Source organism: Anguilla rostrata, chromosome 5 (assembly GCF_018555375.3).
Source record: "Anguilla rostrata isolate EN2019 chromosome 5, ASM1855537v3, whole genome shotgun sequence".
NCBI lineage: Eukaryota > Metazoa > Chordata > Actinopteri > Anguilliformes > Anguillidae > Anguilla > Anguilla rostrata.
This window is the reverse complement of record NC_057937.1, coordinates 35,571,770-35,590,135: the sequence shown is the minus strand read 5'-3', so window position 1 is coordinate 35,590,135 and position 18,366 is coordinate 35,571,770. Positions and strand designations below refer to the sequence as shown.

Genomic DNA, 18,366 nt, shown 5'->3' with positions numbered 1-18,366 from the left:
TCATTGCAGTGGTGATCAAACTTGCACAAGGAAAGTGTTAACCTTTGATCGCAGTTCTATGAGACCATTTGATGTAGCTAACACAAGCCAATAGTACTGATCCATAATATTGATTTTTACTCTCAGACTTCTACATGAAATAAAATGACAATAAGAGAAAAGAAAATAAAGTTAGCATATTGCATACTTTTTTCTGTCGTTTATTTTATACCACCATCCCTCCCTCACTCATTCCCTCCTCAAACCTTTGAAATCTCCCTAAAATGTTGCTTGTAAGGGGAGAAATCCCCCTCAATCCAAAAATGAATTTTAAGCCCCGCTATGTCAAATAATGAGACCTCCAATCACCCTTTCCCTAAAACAGCTTCACCATCTTTAGTCAATTCCTTGCTAGGCTTGCAGTCTGCATTTTGCAGTTAACTCAATGCCATGACTTGTGCTTTAGTTCTGAGGGAAATTTCAGCAAAGTAACAGTACAAAACCTCATGTAAACACCAGGGGGAACCATAGTAGACCCAAATCGCATGGCAGCTGCCTGAAATTCAGGAGAAATCCCAGGATCTGTGTGCTTCTGGTAGCCTTTAAGGGAAGACACATACATAAATACACCTGTAGAAATGTATGTGACAACAACATACCATTTTACTGCAGCAAAATCTATCAAAATCTTATATCAACTATTCAACCTTCCAGATCAACCTGAAATGTGTTCTGTCAGCCATTAATCATGTGAATACTGTCACAAAAAAGAAGAGTGACATCTTCTGACATACTTTTTTCAGTATATTAGACTGGTCATATACTGCACAATAATATGCATTTATCATTAAATAATCTCTCCATCAAAATGTCACTGAACTCTTCGAATTGTAGCTTTCAAATGACAAATTTATGTCACAGTTGCGTGTACATGTGCACCTGCAAACACACACTGGGACTTGCACACACACACACACACACACACACACACAAACCTGGATATTGTGGTACAGTCTGATTTCCAAGATACAATGGCAGCCATTCATAGAATGCAATGTTCTAATGAGAGAAAAAACAAAAGTATATTACTCATCATTGATATTTAGGTTTTGGATAATGGGCCAAATTTTTTTTTTTTGCAAAATGCTTAGTGTAATTCAGTATACTGTTTTGAATTAATCCAGAACAAAAACATTTATTTAAATTTATCCGTTATTTGTCTTTATCCAAGTAAATGCCATTAAGATAAACATCTATGTTTCAAAGGAGCCCTGGACAAAATTGTGCAGCACACTGCATAAAATACAATACAGCACAGTACAATAAAATTCACCAATTGTGAAACACATTTCATATGTCAGGTTTATTGTTTGCGACAAGCTTAAAAACAAAGAGATTCTAATTCTGCATCTTCCCTAGTTTTAACACCAGCAAATTAAACGCCAGCTTTCCAAATTCCTAAAATGACATAGTAACAAGCACTAGGTCAATAAGCCGCTAATGCAGTTCTTCCAGGCAAGAGGCCTGCAAAGGTAAAAGTTCACACTTTGCTGCAGTTGCTTTATAAACAGTGGGTCTACCTGCAGTGGCAGAAAGACGTCAAGCTTGCTCATGCAGATCACAATGGTGCATGAGAGATGTAGCATTTACGATAAATCACAGGGCCCCGTGAGAAACTTTGTTGGTGGCCTACAGGGAGGTATGCATACATAGAATGTCTCCATAATCAATCCTAGGCCACAAGGTTACTATATGTTTATCTTTAGCAGAGATTTCAGCTGAAAGTTCATCAGACTTTCAGTTTCTTTACAAGATTGAAAATGTGGGTTTTAAAACTGAACCGGTACAATACATTTCCTATTCATGGTTGAAATATTTTCATAAGCAGTGGCCTGGGAATGGGATTTCGAGAAATGTATTTGTTTCATCAGCATTTAAAACAGAGAAACCTAACAGGTGTTAAATGACTGTTTGAGGTACTGAGCTTCTTGAGACAAGGAGTAAATAGGTGTCAGGATGTTATTGTCCCATGGATATTCTTTCAGCTCTGCGTTAACCAAGTATTCCAGGACCTTAGTAAGTACAGAACGCTTAGAAATGGGGTGATAGCAGTTAGGATCAGAAGGATCTCCAACTTTTAATGGTGTCAGGACACAGGCCTAAGAACATCAGCAGATTTCAACATAAATATAGGTTCACACATCATATGTTTCCTTTAAAATGCTCTAAAGCCACAAGCATAAGCATTAATACGCCTAATACAATAATATGCTGAATACAAAACTCTAGGACAAGATCATAGCTGGTGAGGTCATACGCATGTCTTTGACTCACATCAGCCCTTGGACTGATCCCCGTGTTTGTGTCAATGTAACCGCAGCCCCTATGTGGGTCTGGGGGTGGGGGGTGGAAAACACTCATTATGTGGTTACAGATAAAGAGGGAAGGTTTTCTATACCTGGAATGTGGCAACAACCCTTTTCCTGGCAGCCTGAAACAGTTCTTCATCTGACCACGTCTTCTGTTGTTCCTGCAGCTTGGAGGCCAGGTAATTATGGTACCTAAACCATATAATCCCTTCTGCCACCGTGAACACATTCTCGTTGCCCCTGGAATTCCCAAATTCTTGGAGAACACAAAAAAATCCATACTGTAGTTTGGAATGCAAGTTCAGTTCTGAATACACATTTGAGAGCCCTCTGCCATAATTGAATATGGTACAATAAATCCTATTAATTTCATGCATTACTTAATTTTCCCCAGTTCTTGCACTGCATATCAATAATATCATGAGTAAATAAAATCCTCTCACTCCAGTTGTCCTCAAACTTAAAAAACAAGGAAAGCAGAACATGGCAACAGTGGCCAGGACAACAATAAAACACCAAGATTAGGAAGTAGTAATTACGATAAATTATTTTAGGGGCATATTCACAGCAGAACAAACAGCAAGATCTACTGTGGGCAACAGGGCATAATGAAACAACAATGGAAACCTCCAACAGAAGAGAGGAGAGCCACCCTTGCATGTGAGTCAAACCATCTGGGTCTCTATGTGGTTTCTAAAAAAAGGGCCACTCCAGATGTGGGTAAAATAATTATTTGAAATACTTCAACCCTGTAGACATCACCAAAAACCCAGCAGATTACTGGCAATTTTCTTGTGGCAAGAACAATGTATTGTCACCACTATTCAGAACAAAACTGTCCTTTGATATGACTGAACTAAACATTTTGATTAGTAATATCTTTTGTTGAAAATCCTCAGAGATTGAAGGAGTGCTTTCACATTTTATCCAGAGCTAAAGAGTTGAAGTATTTCAAATAACATGTTGTTCCTACTTAAAATACACATTTGACCTCATCTGCTCCTCTTAGCTCAGCTCAGAAGCGTAACAAGAAAAGCGAGCACAGTCCCAATATCTATCCTTGTTTCTAAGGTATTTCATAATGAAGGCCTGACACTCACATGTGCTGATGGAAATCATTGTAAACAACATCCTATGCTTATGAGCGCCTATGCTTTGGCAAGGGGCTGACCTGAGAGCAGGGAGCGTGGTCTTACCATAGAGCCCTTCCCGACCGTGCTGACCAGTGGAAGGGTCAACGTTGGTCCACATGAAGTAGGGATTTGAAGTCCGCTTTGGGAAATTCCTGTCAGACCCTGAGGCCAAGAGGCCTCCGGAGAAACTCCTCAAAGCATCACACCAAGAGTTAGATGAGCCGTAGATGGAGCTTCCATCCATCCAGGCGGTCACATGGTTTACCTACAGGAAGCCCATGAAAACCAAGAAATTCACCATTAACGAGACTGTAGTATTGTGTATCCCCCTCAAAGGCAATTATAAATATGCAGGCAGAGCCTGGGTGGGGAAGGAGAACCATATCTGTTTTTGGATTCCATGCCAGATTTTTGTATTCATTAATACGTAATGTAATAACTAATATGTCATATATCTAACATTTGAGCTACATGTCATGATAGGCTCAACAGAAGACTATTGCTGTGCCCCTCATATGAAACGTTTTACTTTAGTTTAATCTATGAGTGAGTGCTTATCAGTGATTACAGCTAATTAGTCAATTGAACTATATTTGTAATGATAATAACCTTCTGAAGGCAGAAGGTAATCCAATGTTATGTGAAGGCAATGTTTTTTGTGATATCAAAACCCAAATCTGGACATTACCATAATACGCTGTGTCAATGTGTAAATTTCCGTTATCATACAGATGGCATTAAAGCACAGCCTATGACAGTCTAAGTTGTTTGGTGTAAGTGTACAGTAATTATTAATTAATGTGGTACTTATAAAGGGCTGTGCAGTATTCATGAAGGCTTTATGACTCTTATTCACCAGATGCCCCTTACCTGAGTTCGGGGATTATTGGGACTTTGGCTGGTGTCCTTAGCCCACTTCCCTCGCTGGAATGGCAGCATAGTTTTCCCAGTGTTGTTGGGATCAAAGACGGGATCCCCTTGTGGAACCGAAATATGCATGAATTCCGGGGGGCAGGCAGGCAGGCGGGAGTCTACAATCTCATTCACCACATGGTAACCTGGGAAACCAGGAAAATCAGCTAAATGATAAGCTGATTACATTTATAAAGAGTCTAAACAGTAAAGAATGGGCTCAATGCCTGTATTAATAAAATGCCACAGAACTGGAGTACTAATCAAGATCAGTTTAGCCACATAAAAATGGGTTAGCTTAGAGGCATCTACATAGTATCCAGGCCCATCCATTTATCTTAACTGAACCACCACAACCAAATGTGAATACCCACCAAGGTATTTCTGGCCCACCTAGTTATACAGTACCAACTACAGTATATGAATATTTCTGGCTAAGCCAGTAGTTTAGCCTTTTACCTCACAATGGTTAGCATAGAGACAGTGGAACCTGATCCTATATTGGCTATATGTATAAGAGGTCCCTCTGTTTCTGATCACTGGATACCATCCATCTTCACCTCACAGTGCTGCAATGCCCAAACACTTCATATCACATCTCAGAAGATGTGTCCATTTTGTGCGCGCAGTTTTCCATACAATCAATAAAATCCACAAACCTGGATACCTACCCAGCTGACACAAAATGTTCACACAATGTTACTGAAATGTTATAAAATTGCCAGAACATGTTAGCTAGGTAGACCCTGCTTGTATGTTCTTACCAATATCTCATTGAAATGGCAAAAGTTACCAAAAATATGGAAACTATAAGTCATGTACCCCAAAGAAAGTCAAATCTCTCTTAGTTGAAAAGAAAAGGGCGTTCATGTCAAATGACTGACAAAAGGTGAAATTGGCTGTTACTAAACCAGGACATAAAATAGGCAAAGAAAGATTGCTCAAGAGTTGCATATCATTTACACCAAAACAATTCACAACAGATGTGAAATAGAATAAAAACTATCATCAGCCAAAAACACAAATGTGGCAACAGCATCAAAACTAATGATCATGTATTTTTGCACAATCTGAGAGCCTTGAGAATCCAGAAAAGTGAATCATGGCAGCTTATGCTCATAGTCCACTACTGGAGGTGAGAACTCATGAGGGGGAAATCTGCAAAAACCGGTATACCCAAGAAATCCAGACCCAGTGATGTCAACAACTTCAAGCAAGTGGCTCTTATGCCCATCGTAATTAAGTGTGTTGAGCATATTTTACTTAACCAGACCAGCTGAAACAGAAAACATCTGAGCAAGTTAACACCTTACAGTTTGCCAACAAAACATGGCGTGGAGTGGAGGATGCTACAGCAATATCTAGTGCCTATGTGCATGACCATTTGCCTGACTTTTGATCAGCTTTCATCACCATACTGTCCTACACACTTGTGAGGAAGATACAGGACATACATACTGATTTTCAGTACACTCAGATCCGCAAACACAAGATGAAACCATAGCAGCTCAGAATGGACAGCTCAAAAACATTCTTCTCAGATGGCTACAGTTTAATTCAATGAGCTGGAGAGTCTGCCACCCAATTTGTAGCCAGCCCCGGCATGTCTATCTAATTTTGGATCTCGCACAGACAAACTGATCATCTCATTGTGAAAACATCTAATCCTCGAGTTCAAGAAAGACTGTTACTTGAAGATGTTCTTGCAGTCTTGTGAACTCGTGTGACATCATATTTAATGCAAAGAAGCAAGAACGGTTAAGGATCCCAGAAGTGGTATTGATTCCCCTCAAATATCGATGTCAGACACTGCCAGAAACCAAACCACTTTGCTAACTGGTGTCGCTCCCCTCTTACAGACTTCACAGGATGATCATGTGACAGCAGGGTACACAGGATACACAGTATGAGTACTGTATACCTGAAGGAATTCAGTTTCACTCTTCTACTTGACATTGGGGCTTTTCTGAACGCAGCAACCAAAAAATTGTTCTTCCCGCACCAGTTGCTGCTGCCTCCACCAGCCACCCATTGCGATTATGGTCAGGGCAAAATCCATGTTGTCGGTCTCCCCCAAGTTCCTGTAGATCCAACAATTTTGAGTCCTTCCCATTCCATGTCACACACCAAGATGTAGGCATCATGAACCTCAACTTGTTTGCTAGCCTTGGTTTTTCCCTACAAGGCAATAGGGGTACTAAGATTCTTAACCTCCGCGTGGCACCAACAGTGGCCTCACCTGTTCAATGACCTGGGGTGTCTCACTGCATTTATATACGAACCTTGGACCCCAAGATTCTCCCTGTAATCCAGCCCCTGCCTCATATGCCCTGTGTGACGGCATCACGGTTGAGCTCTATTGCCCCCCAGCTGAGGGAATTATTGAACCCACTGAAGTTCCTCCTTGGGTGTCTAAATCGCTCAGAAGAAAACAGGACTCAGAGTCAACAATAACCTCTGTTCTGTGAACAACGCAGTTGTGCCTGATAAATACCACTACCCACAACAGAGGAGCTCACAACTCACTTCCATTGCTCCCATGTCTTCTCCAAACTCAACCTAGGTCAAGGCTATTTGCCCAGAGAGAAGGAACTTGACAGCTTTCATCACCCATCCTGGGCTGTAATGGCTTTTGGACTCAGCTTGACACTCAGCTGTTTTCAAAAGGTCATGTCCATCATTTTCACTAGCTGCCCTAGCAGTGGTGTACCTAGATGACATTATGATGCATGGATCTGACGCCGCCAACCACAATGCCTACCAACAACAGGTATTTGCTACTATCAACTGCCACCAGGTCACTCTGAACAATGAGAGGAGTGCGTTCTCCATGTCTGCCACATTTGTAGGCTTTCATGTGTCTGTCAACAACCTTTCTCCCTTTCAGTCAAATATGGATGTCATCCTCCAGGTGATTGCCTCAACCACAACCTCTCAGGTGGCATCAATCCTTGGAATAGCAGCATACTACATTCCTATCAGAGTACTCCTCCATCAGCACACCGTTGAGGCAGCTACTGAAACAGGATGCTCCCTGGTCCTGGACCCCTGCCCGCCAGGCAGCCATTGAGGAATTGAAATGCCTCCACACCATGTATCCTACCCTGGCCCACTTCCACCTGGTGTGCCTGACAATCGTGGCATGTAATACATCTACAATAGTCAATGGTGACATACTGTCCCAGCTCCATGACGGTGTGAAAAAGCCCACAGCATGCACTTCTCATGCTCTCAGCCCTAAGGAGCAAACGTACTCCACTCGCAAGCACAAGGTCCTCGCATGCATTTAGGTGTGTGAGCAGTGGCATCTGTACCTAAATAGACATTTGTTATGCTGAAGATAGACCACCAGGGTCTGACAGCCCCGATGTCCATGTGGGGACACAAACCTCTTTGTCTCCACAGGTGGTCAGATCACCTACAGAAGTAGGACTTCAGACTGTAGTTTACCCAAGAATGTGCGAACGTGGTGACAGACTTTTCCCATCCCACCATCCTACAGGGTCCAGGCACTTCTCCAGAGGATGAAGAACAGTTAACGCATCTGGACCACTCACCATTGAAAGACACTGTATCTTTCCATGAACTGGAGACCACCTCAGCCGCTGAGCTCACCTTCACAATGTTCCATGGCTGCATCAGGTACAGGTGGCCCACCTGAACTGGAACCTTTCTCTCAAGTGAAAAATGAACTATCATGCTGGGGCAACGCCTGCATCTCCCATCATCATTGTGCCATGATACCCATGACCCGCATGATTAAGTGTGTTGCAGATGGCACGAAATGGCACCTCCATGCCAAGTCAGCCGCCAGCTGGGCCCAGCTATTTATGAGCTAATGGACGGGGCTTCATGGCATGCCAGCCACCTACATAACATGCCTGCCTCTCCTCACTTCTCCTACTAGTAAGTACCTGGGAACATGCAGGGTGGCCCCTCAGTCAGACCACCTGCCCATCTGCCTTTAAGACAAGGCGTTCCAGCTGCCATGCCCCCTGCTCTGGCCCCTGCTCCAACCCCAGCACCAGCAGCCTTACAGCCTCATACTCACCCTGGACACAAATCAGGACATTGACACTACCTTCCACAATTAAATGTTGGCAGAGGGAGGGAGCATGTTGTCTTCACTGTGACCTCTTCACAGTGATTTATTAAGTTGTTTGTGTCCTACTGTAATGTTCTTGCTTTTTTGGCTGTAGCACTGTAGCACTACCCACTAATATTGCTGACATTTTGTATATGTAGGACAACTGCCCCTTGGGGCAAATAAAGATGTATCTACCAAACTAGTCCTTGTGTGACAAAGTTTGAAATCCTTGGTGTGAATAAAGGGATGGGAGGAAGGATTTCCCATACCAAAAAAAACAGACAGGACAGTCTGGTTTCTGGTTGAGGGTAAGCCAGAGGGTCCCCTCATGGCAATGTTACTGATATTCCGTGGGTTTGGCAGCTCCTGAAGGGGTTGATAGACACCGTCAGAATACTTTGCTGGCAGGAGGCGGATCAGTGGTGAGCCTGTAGCAAGAAAAGTTTTACATTTAAACTGCAGGTCCAAAAGGTTCTTTACATTATTATATTGGTCAGCTGTTCACTGAATCACCATCATCAAAATATAATTACAGTGTATTGGGCCAATTATTGTACAAAGCACTTAAAACAAGAAAAGCTCCAGGCCTACAAAGGGAAGACTTTCCTTAGCCAGTGGATACTCAATGCAATTCACTGCAACACTTTTTATCAGTGTTGCTGGAAAGTCTTTTTATTTCAGATAATAAAAATGCAATGATTATATTCTCAGTGCAACTTTAGAGTGAGGTCCAAACCCCATCATGAAAGTTCTGATGCATAATGCAGGTAGTAGCCAACAAGGATAACACTTAAATGATAACCCCATGTTAATAGCATGTTGAAGGTTTTGTATACAAATGCTGGGTAGATGGTTCCATATATTCATGGCTAACATGAAAAGAACCCAATGACTTTGAAAGAGGGATGATAGCTGGAGCTTGTTTGGCAGGAGCTTCAGTGATTAAACTGCTCTACTTGCTGATGTTTGACAAGTAACATATTCCCAATCACCACCCCTTGAATGTTCTGGGATGTTTTCAATGGCCCAAAAATATCATTTTACAGGCAAGCCAAATTGATTACTTGCCTCAATATCAAGATATGTCATGATGTATATACACCCCAGGGATATGTGCACCGAATTAATGGTTTTATTTATACACTGTTCCCTTGAACAACCTCCACTCATCTGGGATGGCTTTATACTAGATGTTGGAGCATTGCTGCAGGGATTTGGATGGGATTGAGGTCAGGGCGATTTGCAGGCCAGCCAAGTTCTTCCACACCACCCTCGACCGATAATTTCTATATGGACCCGCTGTATGCATGTGGGCATTTTCATTTTGAAACAGAAGAGGGCCTTCCCCAAACTGTCGGGGAAGCACAGAATCGTGTAGAATGTCATTGTATGCTGTAGCATTAAGATTTACCTTCCCTGGAACTAAGGGGCCTAGTCCAAACCATGAAAAACAGCCCCACCCCAAGGGGTGTCCACTGTCCAGATACTTTTGGTCATATAGTGTATGTGACATCATTCAATCATAAATGGTGCGTTCAACACGTATATGAACACAATCAATGGGTTAATCACCCGGACACCCTCAGATAAAGTGACTTAGGTTATAGTCCCAAATACAGCATCAAAAAAATTCAAAGTACGTAGTATTTTATATTTCTATCTGAAAATAATTATTTCAGCAGATCCTGTTATCCAGAGTAATTTAACAGTTCAGCCTACCTGCTGCTCCTCGACTGTGATGTGCTAAATTATTGTACCATCCATCATAGCGCTGTACTTCCCAAGTAATGCTTGACTTTGAATCTGTGAAGGTTAATGTAAAACAGTGACCTACATTATGTGAATAGTAGGCCTACAAAGAAAGCAAATTGAGTTAAAACACACACATCCAATATACCGTAACTGCAGGTGCTGGGCAGAGTCCAAATCACACTGTAGCTAATGATTATATGCTCCCATTTGATTACCATAATCTAAACTTTTTGACCCAAACAGGTCTTCCTTGTGATGTTGATGACATAAACCATGTACAACTAATAAAGATAATTACAAGATGACACTTAACCAAACACCAGGACGTTGGAGGGTGTTTGGTCAAGTGTCCAGTTTATGAACTGGAACAGGCTCATAAACATAGGCAGTAGATATGTATTACATGCTTACAAATATTCAAGCTCTATGTAAATGTTAATATAACTAAACCCCAGGTCTGCAGGAAAACGCATGTCAACACAGAAATGGTCTGATGTCAAGTTCTTCATTCAACCCATTTGGGAAAAATTTAGCTTACTTAGTGTGTAGGCTAAATCTAGAAACATTCCCGCTTCAAAAGCAATTATCAATGTTCCCTTCTCTGCGTGGCGAATCGATTTTCTCAATACCTAATGATTTTCCAAGCATGTATTTAAGGTGTACGTCTAAGTCTTCCCGCGACCCAGACTAGGAGTAAGTGGGTATAGCTAGACAATGGATGTGTGCGATCTGTTCCCGGCTATTTTCACTCACTCTACCCCTTCCCAGTGTTTGGTCACGTGTCTTGTAATTATCAATATTAGTTGCGGTCATTCACACAGAGCATTCACATCCTACGGAAGACCAGTTTGGGTCGAAATGTCAATGGTTTGATTATTGTAAATAAATAAATAAATAAATAAATAAATAAATAAATAATAATTGGGAAGGTTTTCCCAATAGTAGATCTACTCCCATTTAAATGATACAAACCAATTTACATTCGACAGGTTAGATTATAGCAATCTACAGTAGCCTAATAGGCTATAAAATGCACAAACACCGTTTTTAAATCAGATATTTATAACCCTAACAAGTTGGTAAGCCTAAGACCATACAAAGTTAAGATTACTTACATGCGGAGTTCATGACGAATATTACGATCAGTAATGTGGCGGCATGCAAATGCTCTTTCGTTCGAAAATCCATTCTTGCAGAGAGACCCACAGAAGCAAAGCCCCTTCTCGAAGCAAGCACTTCTGGGCCACTTCAGGACACGGGTTGAGTAGACAGCGCAGGACCTTACCTACTCTCAAGTCAAAAGTAAAATGCGTCCATTCCTTCTCACACGTTGTCATAGAATAGGCTACTGTTGTGTCACCTGTTGCCCGGCTATCCTCAGACATTCTGCCAATATCAATTCTGCCAATTATCATCAGTCAGTTCATTTAATTAAACAGAAGACGGCGGCCAAAACATGATACCGGACTCTCTTCTAACGCCTCAAAGAATCTGAACAATGCAGGAGCAAGATCCAGTTTTATCTAAACTGACTTAAAAAGAGAACGCTTTGGCAGTCAACCGACACTTAGAGAGCACAAGGTAAGTTGATATCTATTAGTACAATTCTTTAAATATTAGTATTATTAGTATTAAATATTAATATTTTCTCAGAAACACAAATTTAAACATTATTGCGATATACACAACAGGCTACAATTAGTTCACCACAACTCACCAGTCTTCTATCGGATGATTGTACAGAGGAATATAGTTTAAGGTGTAGCCTACGCTATGATTGAAGCTTTAAAAGCGGATGCCGCTCACTTTAAATGACTTAACGAACAAAACATAAAAGTAGCGAATGATAAATCATATATATAACTTATAATGAGAAGCCGACGCGTGCAGCAATGTGCAGAGCACTCGAGTGCTTGGTCCAGACTGAAGTGATTTTCTACTGATATGGGACGGTCATTGTTTGTTCACACACCCTTTTCCACAATAATTCCAGCGAATGCCAATCAATCATCTCATCATACATCGCGGTGGCCTATATATATAAGTGGAGCATCCGCTCCTCGCCAGACACATAGTATTCTGACTTAAACCCAATTTTCATATTTTGACATTCTTTTGCGGGTAAGTGCTGTATGCCTTTATAAAATAAGTAGTTTTGAGATAATGACACATGGGTTGTTAAAATATTTGTATGAATAATGCGCTTCATATATTCTTAAGTATATAGCCTATCTATTTTTTTTTTTTAAAACCATTCGCTGCATGAGCTGTTGTCCTTGCCAGACACTAATTGGATAGGCTACAGATGTAATATCCATGTTCAATTGGGTATCGCATGAAATATACTTGCATATATATATGTGTGTGTGTGTGTGTGTGTGTGTGTTTAATTGTATTAAGCCGCTTGTATAAATGCGCTATATTACAGAGTAGTAGGCTCGTTTTGTTTTGTATCGTTTAATCAATGCAGATCTATCAAGTACTAAGCAATGGTATATCCTGGTAGGTGAAATGAATTGGCTCTTCTTTCAGATAGTTATTTGATTAATTGCCTCCGACAGGCCAGAGTTTTCACTTATCGGGTTTCCCTAGTTTGAATCAGTCCCCGAAGAGAGTAGCCTATCCCTAGTCTAGTCCATTTCTGTCTTGACGGTAACAGGAATATAAATTAGCACTGTTCTCACCTTGCCAACCGTGTGCTTTTAGGCTTAGACAGCGATCTGGGGAAAGATGACATTCTACGATGGCATTTACCCATTCTACCCCGAAACAATTACTCCCTTCATCTTCAATCTCAAACTACTGACAGTCATCCTGGTCTTCCTTGTTGCTGCCGCCACTTTCATCGTTGTTCTCCCAGGGATACGGGGCAAAGCTGTAAGTAGACTGCTGTAGCTGGTCGCCGACGCAATTTTATTATATTTTGTTGAAATGATGAGCCTACATTTGTATGGGCATTAGTATTATTATTATTTTTAAAATATTTACAGTACTGGCACAAAATATGGGGAAAGGCTGTGCTTAAATAAGTCGTTTAGTACTTTTAAAACTTTTATTCGCACCCTTTCTTCTGTTACTGTTTCTCGTAGCAATTGTGGTCTGTTAAAATTATTCGAAACTGTTATCTTCCTGTCCACACGTGATAACATAAGGTTTTCTTTACGTGAATATTATCATTTTACATAAAATTACGGGAAAAAGAAATACATATTCAAGCCGATTATAAAATCTCCAACAGTAAGATATTAGACTGCTCGATTATGTAGGCGTGGATTAATACATATAGGATAGTGTTATGATTGTTAGTTGTTTAACACGAATGCTTATTATTTCTTCATTTTTGTTTTATGTCGATATTACATTTACTACGTATAAAATTTATTATACCAAAACAAATGGAAAATATTGCATTAATCGTCAAAATGTGTTTATAAATTCCGTGTTTCCATAATGTGCCAGTAGGCCTACTGCATATTAATGTAACAACTATAATGTAGATTTTTGGGGTGATTCAAAGTGCATGCATAGCCTAATTCTGAGTTTGATAAGGAGTTGGCAATACATTTCCTTTACAGATTTTGAAGTGCAGAATTAAACTGCTTGATTCTATCTACCCTCTCTTCCTTTTAGAGACTTTTCTGGATGTTCAGAATGACCCTCAGTTTATTTATAGGCACAGTGATAGTTGGTAAGTAAAACATGTATACATTTATTTGCTTTCTCCTCGATTTGTGTACATGAAAGTAATTTGACAATTAAAGTGTGCTTACGCTCTATAGCTGGGTTCACAATGTATTATCATTATTTCCATTGTAGAACATTTGTGGAATACTTCATCAGTATTGCAATTACTTTGGAAGGCAATCGCAGTATGCTTTGTGTGGTGTTAAGATGTAACGTGATCCGTGAAAGCTGATTTTAATCAACAACACCAAAAATATCAACGATTCATCAAATTATCCTTGTACAGCTGTTTGGATTATTCAATAACATTTTTAATACAGAAATACAGGTTATGAAATTGAAATACTGACTAGTGTGATCTAGACCATGGCCTGTGAACACCATAATGAAGCAGGGAAGTAAATACACAAAAGAAATTCCAGGTATTGACACTGGACGCAGCTATTATGAAAGTTGCTGTTAATCTGCACTGCTGCTGTTATCCGGTAGGAGCGGTGTTCTGTCCTGCTGGCTTCTCAAGTCCGTCTGTCCGTCCTTTGCCCGTGTACTTCCTAAAGTAATGAATGATGGGCCTTCTGTTCCATTTAGCGGTGAACTTCACAAGTGACTGGGCTGCTGCCAGCGTGAAGGCCAACACCACTTACAAGTCCTTTAGCAGTGCGTTTGTGAGCGCTGAGGTGGGACTGCATGTAGGACTGTCAGGGATCAACGTCACTCTGAAAGGTATTGTGTGTGTGTGTGTGTGTGTGTGTGTGTGCGTAAATCTTTGACCTTGCCATGCTTGCTTAAACACTATTTCAGCATTCTGCTGCTACTTTGATTCTATATGTATATTATTCAGGCATTGAGCAGACACTATTATCCAGAGCAACTTACACAACTTCTGCATAGCATTTACATTGCATCTATTTATACAGCTGGATATATACTCAAGCAATGTAGGTTAAGTACCTTGCTCAATGGTACAACGGCAGTTTCCTACCCGGGAATCAAACCTTGTCACCTTTAGGTTACAAGACCAGTTCTTTACTCATTGTACTACACTGCTGCCAAAATTCTTCAATATATTACAAATGGCTTCAGTGGGCGAAACATGGTCCTCATGAAATCTATGAAAGAATGTGTTAGGAGAAATAAGAAAAGGAATAAGTAGATTCCTTCTTTATATGCATAGATAATACTGATTAATCTGTCACTAGCAGGGAGAATGTTAATACGGTACAGATGCAGAAATTGATATAGTCACAATTTCTTATGGATCTGAATAAACATTTTTCCTTCTCAATTATCAAAGGGCTGAGAATACACCAATGGCAGATGGCATTTTGTCTCCAGAGAACTGGTAGAATAGCTATTCCATCAACGTATTAAAATCACAATATGAAGTTCACTTGCATGCATGCCCTGTGTCTACAGGTGACCCGTTGGAGCAGCTGAATGAGACGATAGACTACAATGAAGAGTTCAGTTGGACAGATGTTTTAGACAAGGACTACACTCATGCCCTGGAGAGGGGGCTCCCCAACCCCATCCTGTACATCGCTGAAAAGTTCACCCTCGACAGCCCCTGTGGCCTCTACTACCTGTACAGATACTCTGGCCGATACGCTTCCGCCACCATGTGGTACGATCATGCCTGTGGCCATTACGGCTGCTATTGAATTCATTGCCTGATATTTGAGCGGTTAAGACTCTTGGGAATGCACTTTTTTTTTTAACTTGCTTTTAGTAAGGGTATAATTATAACTGCATAATTTCTGTATAAATTGTTTTGTTTTTTTATTTGCTACTTCACTATTGTTGCTCTATCACAAGTACTTTTATTATTGTTATTATTATTATTATTATTACTCCACTACTGGGGAACAACTGGACATTAATTTCAGCAATTAGAAATGAATGCAGTTTTGTTCTTCATACTCCCTGTGAACTCCTGTTACATTCCAATGCATAAACCCCCTCTGCTCTTGTTTTCACCTTTTGCAGGACAGCATTCTGCTGCTGGCTAGTTGCCAACATCCTGTTTAGCCTGCCAGTCATCCTGTATGCTGGGTACATGATGGTTGCCACGGGAACCTTCATCTTCTTCTCCCTGGCCTCCTTTGCCACCATACAGAACATCCCAGCCTGCAGTTTCACCATAGGGACTGCTTCCTTTCAGATCAGTTTCAGCATCTCATTCTGGTTGTCCCTTGCCACAGGTAAAAAAAAGACTGTCATTCCTTGCTGAATTTAACAGTCTTTTTGATTACACAGTTAACTTGCCTCGCCTGGATTCTTGGGTCAAAGCTAATAGCTGATTTTTAAGGTGTAAACTGATGCTAGCATCCTCTTTGACCCTCCAGAATCATAATTTCAGACCCTTGCTTTATTTCATTTTTGCATTTGTTTCACACTGTCAATGTCTTAATGATTACGCTATACAATCCAAAAAATCCTGCAATTTGGTACATTTTTATAAAATTATTTCAGGACTGCTTATGTTGCACTTATACATTTTATACTGTGTATTCTGTATAGGCCACTGTAAATGAATTACATATATGTACAGTACATTTGATGTAATTCAAGAAAAAACATGCCTACACATCGAGAGCTTTAAAAAGTAATTGCTAATATTGGCTTGTGAATATTAGTAACATAAATGAGACTGAAGAATTCGGGCCTCTTGGCAGGTGTGCTGTGCTTTCTTATTGGTGCAGTGGTGGTTATACTGGACATTTTGATGCCAGAGAAGATGAGAGAAACCTTCAACATGGATGTGGATGATTCTGATGAGGACTCCTATTTGAGTGAAGGTTACCTGAATACCACCTTTCTTGATGAAGTGACAACTCTTCCACCAGTAAGGTTAATTGTGAGTGTCAGTTATTTTGATAAGCGGGGCTGGGCGGGTTTATGCTTGGAGTTTTGACAAAAAGCAGATGGGTGTTAATTTTGTCATCGAACGCTAATGGTTGTGTGTATGTGTGTGTGTTTTTAGGAGGTGAACAGATCAGAGAAGCTTTGAACAAGAATTTCAAAACTCATTTCACAAAAGTACGTGTAAACCATTTTGATTCAAGCATTTATCCTGCAGTTATATGCTGCCGACTTGAAAAATAATAAATCCTTTTCTTTTTTCAGCTTGACATGTACAGTAGAAGATTACTGAATCATCCATTGCCACTTTGCTGTTACTTCAAAACCACAGGATCAAAAATATCCACGAATGAGAAATCATTTTCATTTGGTTAGACCTACATGTAGATACTCAGTGTGTAAAGATGAATGTAAATAATGTATTATATTCTTGCTGTGAAAAATAAATGTTCTTTTACAATACTTTTCTCCAGTTCAATATTTCTGAAAGACATGACCACAAACACTCATATTTCATATAGCCTACTTTAGTCCGTAGTCTAGGTTTATGGAGTACACACATACATTTTTCCTGGGAATGTTCTTCTCCCCATAAACTGATAAATAAGTACAAGCATTTACAGACACATAGGGCTATCCAATTAATGATACTATTTCTCGTAAAGTAGTTGCATCAAACCTTTAAAAATAAAACCAGGTTTTACCACTAGATGTAGCTGTCTGACCAATTTTGTGAGTTGTATATTTTGTGGGGAGATGCACATTTTAAAATGAAGAATGAATCTGCTGCAGAGGAAGTAGAGGTAGTACAGCCCTTCCTAATGAAGAGGACAAACAATGTGAAATCTTATGTTTGGGAGTTGCACTGGTGAGCCAGTAGGGAGCACTCTTAGTTCATACAATGCAGCATTGTGGTGACCTTTTAGACCAGGGCTGCCTAAACCTGTTCCTGGAGATTTACTGTCCTGTGTGCTTTCACACCAAACCCTAATAAAGCACACCTCATTCAACAGCTTGAGATCTTGTTGAGCTGCTAGTTAGTATAAACTGGCATGCCAATTAGGGTATAAATGAAAACCTACAGGATGGTAGATTTTCTGGAACAGAATTAGACAGCCCTTTTCTAGACTAATGGGCAAGTCTTGACTTCTGACTCACTGTGTCCATTAAGGAGCCTATGGTACTCATACATTATGATATGTTCACATTGTGCTTTACACTTCTGCCAAGTCTAATGGAATAAAATTTTTTAGTGCCTGTAAATAACCAGTTTCCTGCATTGCATCAAAACCTCACCCATTCCCGGATCGGTCTCTAGTTATTATGCAATATCGAAAACCCCCTTACAACCTCCCCTCAGATATGATTGGTGTTCGTCATGTCATCCAGCCATTGCATGAGTGCTAATGTCAACGTACCTTAATAAAGACATGGCTGATTGACAGGCTCAGTGGCTCATAAAGATATGAGTCAGACAGGATAATCCTGCCCTGAATGACAATCTTCCGGAAAAGGTATTCAGAAGTCGCTCTAGTAGCAAGTTATTTATTAATTAGGCAGCGGTGAGCTAATAGCGTGCAGGACTGGC

The 18,366-nt window shown here is 40.4% G+C and overlaps 2 protein-coding genes across 2 annotated transcripts in view; one reads left to right on the top strand and one right to left on the bottom strand.

The window, feature by feature from the left end:
• Nucleotides 1-12,141, bottom strand: part of LOC135255161 (dual oxidase 1-like) — a 30,081-nt gene extending 17,940 nt beyond the window's left edge. Inside the window, exons 1-9 of the mRNA XM_064335964.1 lie at nt 11,950-12,141; nt 11,348-11,522; nt 10,200-10,283; nt 8,750-8,908; nt 4,352-4,539; nt 3,545-3,746; nt 2,438-2,604; nt 975-1,038; nt 483-579 (exon numbers count right to left, since the gene is read on the bottom strand). Coding sequence (XP_064192034.1) covers nt 483-579; nt 975-1,038; nt 2,438-2,604; nt 3,545-3,746; nt 4,352-4,539; nt 8,750-8,908; nt 10,200-10,283; nt 11,348-11,420 — 1,034 coding nt within the window. The 5' untranslated portion in view covers nt 11,421-11,522; nt 11,950-12,141. The remainder of the gene's footprint in view (nt 1-482; nt 580-974; nt 1,039-2,437; nt 2,605-3,544; nt 3,747-4,351; nt 4,540-8,749; nt 8,909-10,199; nt 10,284-11,347; nt 11,523-11,949) is intronic.
• Nucleotides 12,142-12,308: 167 nt separating this feature from the next.
• Nucleotides 12,309-17,238, top strand: LOC135256121 (dual oxidase maturation factor 2-like). The gene is made up of 9 exons (XM_064337977.1): nt 12,309-12,353; nt 12,939-13,109; nt 13,863-13,920; nt 14,505-14,639; nt 15,333-15,540; nt 15,903-16,117; nt 16,592-16,773; nt 16,900-16,955; nt 17,043-17,238. The coding sequence occupies exons 2-8, from the start codon at nt 12,963-12,965 to the stop codon at nt 16,924-16,926; spliced, it is 972 nt and encodes a 323-aa protein (XP_064194047.1). The 5' UTR covers nt 12,309-12,353; nt 12,939-12,962; the 3' UTR covers nt 16,927-16,955; nt 17,043-17,238.
• The last annotated feature ends 1,128 nt before the right edge of the window (nt 17,239-18,366 follow it).